We start from the raw sequence: 3977 nt of genomic DNA on the forward strand, positions 1-3977 counted from the left end.
CCAGGCTCGGTGGGCTCAGCCTGTAATCCCGTGCCTTTGGGAGGCTGAGGTGAGTGGACTGCCTGAGCCCACAGGTTCGAGACCCACCTGGGCAGCGAGATCTCATCTCTGCAATAAATCAAAAAATCAGCTGGGCATGGTAGTGCATGCCTGTAATTCCGGGTACTTGGAAGGCTGAAGCGGAAGGATCGCCGGAGCCCAGCAGGTCGAGGCTGCAGTGGCTGGGAGCGGCCACGGCCACTGCACTCCAATCTGGGCGACAGAGTGAGACTCCAACTCAAAAAAAAAAAAAAAAAAACCAAATACAAACTGTAAATTGTATTAAAGCCAAAACCACAGTTAGCAGAAAATGGGAACAATGAAATTTCTAAAGTTAGCTATATTCCTATTAAACCTCAAAATATCATGTTTGATCATGCTTGAACTAACATAATTCACTGATGTAGCATAACCTATTCTACAATACTTTCTATGAATAAAATAAATTCAATTTCTATAATAAGTAGAAAAAACCTACACTAATTGTAGCTAAAAACCGGTTTAAAAGAATGCAGCCCAATCCAAGTTACAAGCTGGGCCCTTAGGAATGTGGCCCAGTCCAAAGTTCATGCTGGGTTATTTCTGGTAACTCTAGATCATCATCTATACCATCTAAAGCTGAAGACAACTCTCCATATGTATATACTAACTCTACAAATATACTTTTAAATCTTATAAAGAAGCTTGTATCATATATAAGTCTCCCAAATGTCACCCAAGTTTGAACCGTAATTGATTGAAAGGCCAAAACCACAGTCTGTGAGAAACGGGAACAATGGATCCCTAGAGTTAGCCATCCCTATCGTACTCTCGAAGTTTCAAGCTTAGATCATCAAAGTCCCTGCTACTAAGACGTGCCAAACAGCAAAAAAAGGGAAAAGGGAATGGGCCATCGGCTCGTGAACTCATCCTAGTGGTCTCAGCGTCCGCAGCCCGCCTGGAACCCTAATTCTCAGGCGGGCCGGCTCCCAACACTTTTGAAGCAGTGTTAGTTCATCGTCTTTAGTCATATAGACTTTGAAAGCATATTTGTTTTTTGATTTTTTTTTTTAATTGGAGTCTCACTCCGTCACCCAGACTGGAGTGCAGTGGCACGCTTCCGGCCACCGCAGCCCCGACGTGCTGGGCTCCAGCAATCCTTCCACCTCAACCTTCCAAGTAGCTGGAACTACAGGCGCACGCTACCACACCCGGCTATGAAAGCATATTTCTACCCTAGAGGACTTTTTGGTGTACTGATGAATTATTGACTGTACTGTATCTAATATCTGCAGTTATTAAAAACTGATAGTCAATGAAAGTATTTTTCTAGGCAATGTGACAGTTTTTGTACTTTATTGCCTATTTATAAAATAGTTACATTTCTTAAAATGGTCTTATTGTTACCCAAAACAGTGTTGTTACTACCGTATTTATCAATAAGAGTCATAGATTTCTAATAGAATCTTAGAGAAAATCAATATAATCTTATTTTGGTTTTCTTTAGGGTAAGCCTGAGGGCATGATATGGATTATTTTTTTTTTGAGTTGGAATCTTACTCTGTCACCCAGACTGGAGTGCAGTGGCACACTCCCGGCCACCACAGCCTCAACCTGCTGGGCTCCCGTGATCCTTCCACCTCAGCCTTCTGAGTAGCTGGAATTACAGGCGCGCGCTACCACGCCCGGCTAATTTTTTATTTATTGTAGAGATGAGGTCTCACCAAGTTGTCCAGACGGGTCTTGAACCCGCAGGCTCAGGCAATCCACTCACCTCAGCCTCCCAAAACGCTAGGATTACAGGCTGAGCCACCAAACCCGGGTGATATGGATTCTTAAAAGCAAGACAGTGGATGTGATTTAGAATAGAATAAAAATGGCAGTGACAAATTTGAATTTCAAAATTGAAAATTTGTCTTGCAAGTACACTTAAACTCTATCAGTCAAAACTCATCAGAATATATTTTGTTACTTGTCCCTTTCTGTTGTTTTTATGTTCTAGAACTTAGGAAACTAGTACACCTTCCATTTCTTCCCCTTCACCTCTACAGGAAATTGTTTCTGAATTTGGGGTTTGTGTCTGTTTTGTTTTCATTCTTCCTGTTTGTGTTTTCCCTGTTTAGTCACTTGTAGTCAGTATGTTCTTCTGTGATCATAAATTGTGCAAGGCAAAGCATATTGGGAAGATTTAGAATACTACTCTTAAGTCTGAAAAATTAAATATTTTTATTTCTGTGTTCTGTCTTGCCACTGGAGTTGCAAAATTAGGAATGTTACATAGATCATATTAAATATTCTTAGAACTTAATTCACTACAATTCTCATTTTAACTTATTCACTGCAATTTCTCATTTTACATAATTAGTGGAATTTATGAGTTCATTTAATAATTTTTCTCTTGTATGTGGTCTATTATGTTTACCGATAGACTGAATCAGCAGGAATTCAGCGTGCACAGATTCAGAAAGAACTATGGAGAATTCAAGATGTCATGGAAGGGCTGAGTAAACACAAACAACAAAGAGGTTCTACAGAAGCAGGTATATTTGCTGTATATTTTATTTTGTGGTAACTGACCACAATATTATGGTCATGTGCCATTAAACAAACAATGCATCATTAGGCGATTGTGGTGTTGTGCAGACAGCATGGGATGCAGTTAAACAAACCTAAATGGCTTCGCCTACTACATTCTTGGCCTATATGGTAGAGCCTGTTGCTCCTAGGCTAGAACTTATATAGCATGTTACTGTACTGAATACTGTAGACAGTTGTAACACAGTAGTATTTGTATATTTAAACAGAAAAGTTAATACATCGTACTATGATGTGATGGCTACTACAAGCAGGCAATGGGAATTTTTCAGCTTCGTTATAAGCTTACGGGACCACCATCACATATGTGGTCTGTTACTGACACAAATGTCAGTGTGCAGCTCATGACTGTATATCTAAATGGAATAGTACACATAATTGGGTTTCTTTTGTTACTTCAGTGTATTTTTGACATCAGCAAACAGGCACTCTTCTTGTAACATTGAATTAGAACACAAGTTTATAAAGTAAAAGGCAAAAAGCTCTTCAGCCATATCCATCCAAAATAATGACTGGTTTGTGTGTATAACAGTGTTTGGGCTTTAGAAACTTTTCCCCTCCACCACAAAAAATAGTATCATGCTATATGTATTTTTCCACACTTAGTTTTTTTCTCCTTAATGATACAATACAATATGAGAATCCGTTGTATAGATGAACTACAATTTGTTCTTTCATTTCCATATTGATGGATATGAAGGTTGTTCCCAGGGTTTTTTATTTAGTTAGGTTTTCTTGGTTTGTTTCTTGTTTTTAATAGAAATGAGGTCTCACTAAGTTGCCCAGGCTGGCCTCAAACTCCTGAGCTCCAGTGATCCTCCCGCCTTGGCCTCCCATGGTGCTGTGATTACATTGCACCTGGCCCCCAGGGTTTTTTTCATTTTTTTGTGTTTTGATTTTTTTACTGTCATAAGCCATGCCTAACAAACATTATTAATACATGTAACTTGAACACATATGTCATTAATTTATGGATACCAAGAAGGGAGAAATAAGCACACATTTTCCATTTTGAAAATTGCCCTCCTCAAAGATTATATACTAGTAATGCTTGAGAAAACCTATTTCCCTATACTCTTGTTTGAACTAAATATGTTTTTAATGTAATTGGTTGCAAATTCTGAAAACATAAATAAGTCAGGGGTTAGAAACCGAAAGCTTCACTTAAATAAAATAAAATTATATCTGTATAAAATTATTTCTGGCCGGGCTCGGTGGCTCAGCCTGTAATCCCGCGCCTTTGGGAGGCTGAGGTGAGTGGATTGCCTGAGCCCGCGGGTTCGAGACCCACCTGGGCAGCGAGACCTCATCTCTACAATAAATCAAAAAATCAGCCGGGCGTGGTAGCGCGCGCCTATATTTCC

The 3977-nt window shown here is 39.5% G+C and overlaps 1 protein-coding gene across 2 annotated transcripts in view; it reads left to right on the top strand.

Annotated features, from left to right (window-relative positions):
• Positions 1-3977, top strand: part of PLEKHA5 (pleckstrin homology domain containing A5) — a 143797-nt gene that overhangs the window by 108754 nt on the left and 31066 nt on the right. For both annotated transcript variants that reach the window (XM_008064322.1, XM_021715462.1), the window contains exon 20: positions 2447-2558. In XM_008064322.1, coding sequence (XP_008062513.1) covers positions 2447-2558 — 112 coding nt within the window. The remainder of the gene's footprint in view (positions 1-2446; positions 2559-3977) is intronic.

The sequence above is a fragment of the Carlito syrichta genome, unplaced genomic scaffold, assembly GCF_000164805.1.
Source record: "Carlito syrichta isolate Samal-C Ts95f unplaced genomic scaffold, Tarsius_syrichta-2.0.1 Scaffold100633, whole genome shotgun sequence".
Taxonomy (NCBI): domain Eukaryota; kingdom Metazoa; phylum Chordata; class Mammalia; order Primates; family Tarsiidae; genus Carlito; species Carlito syrichta.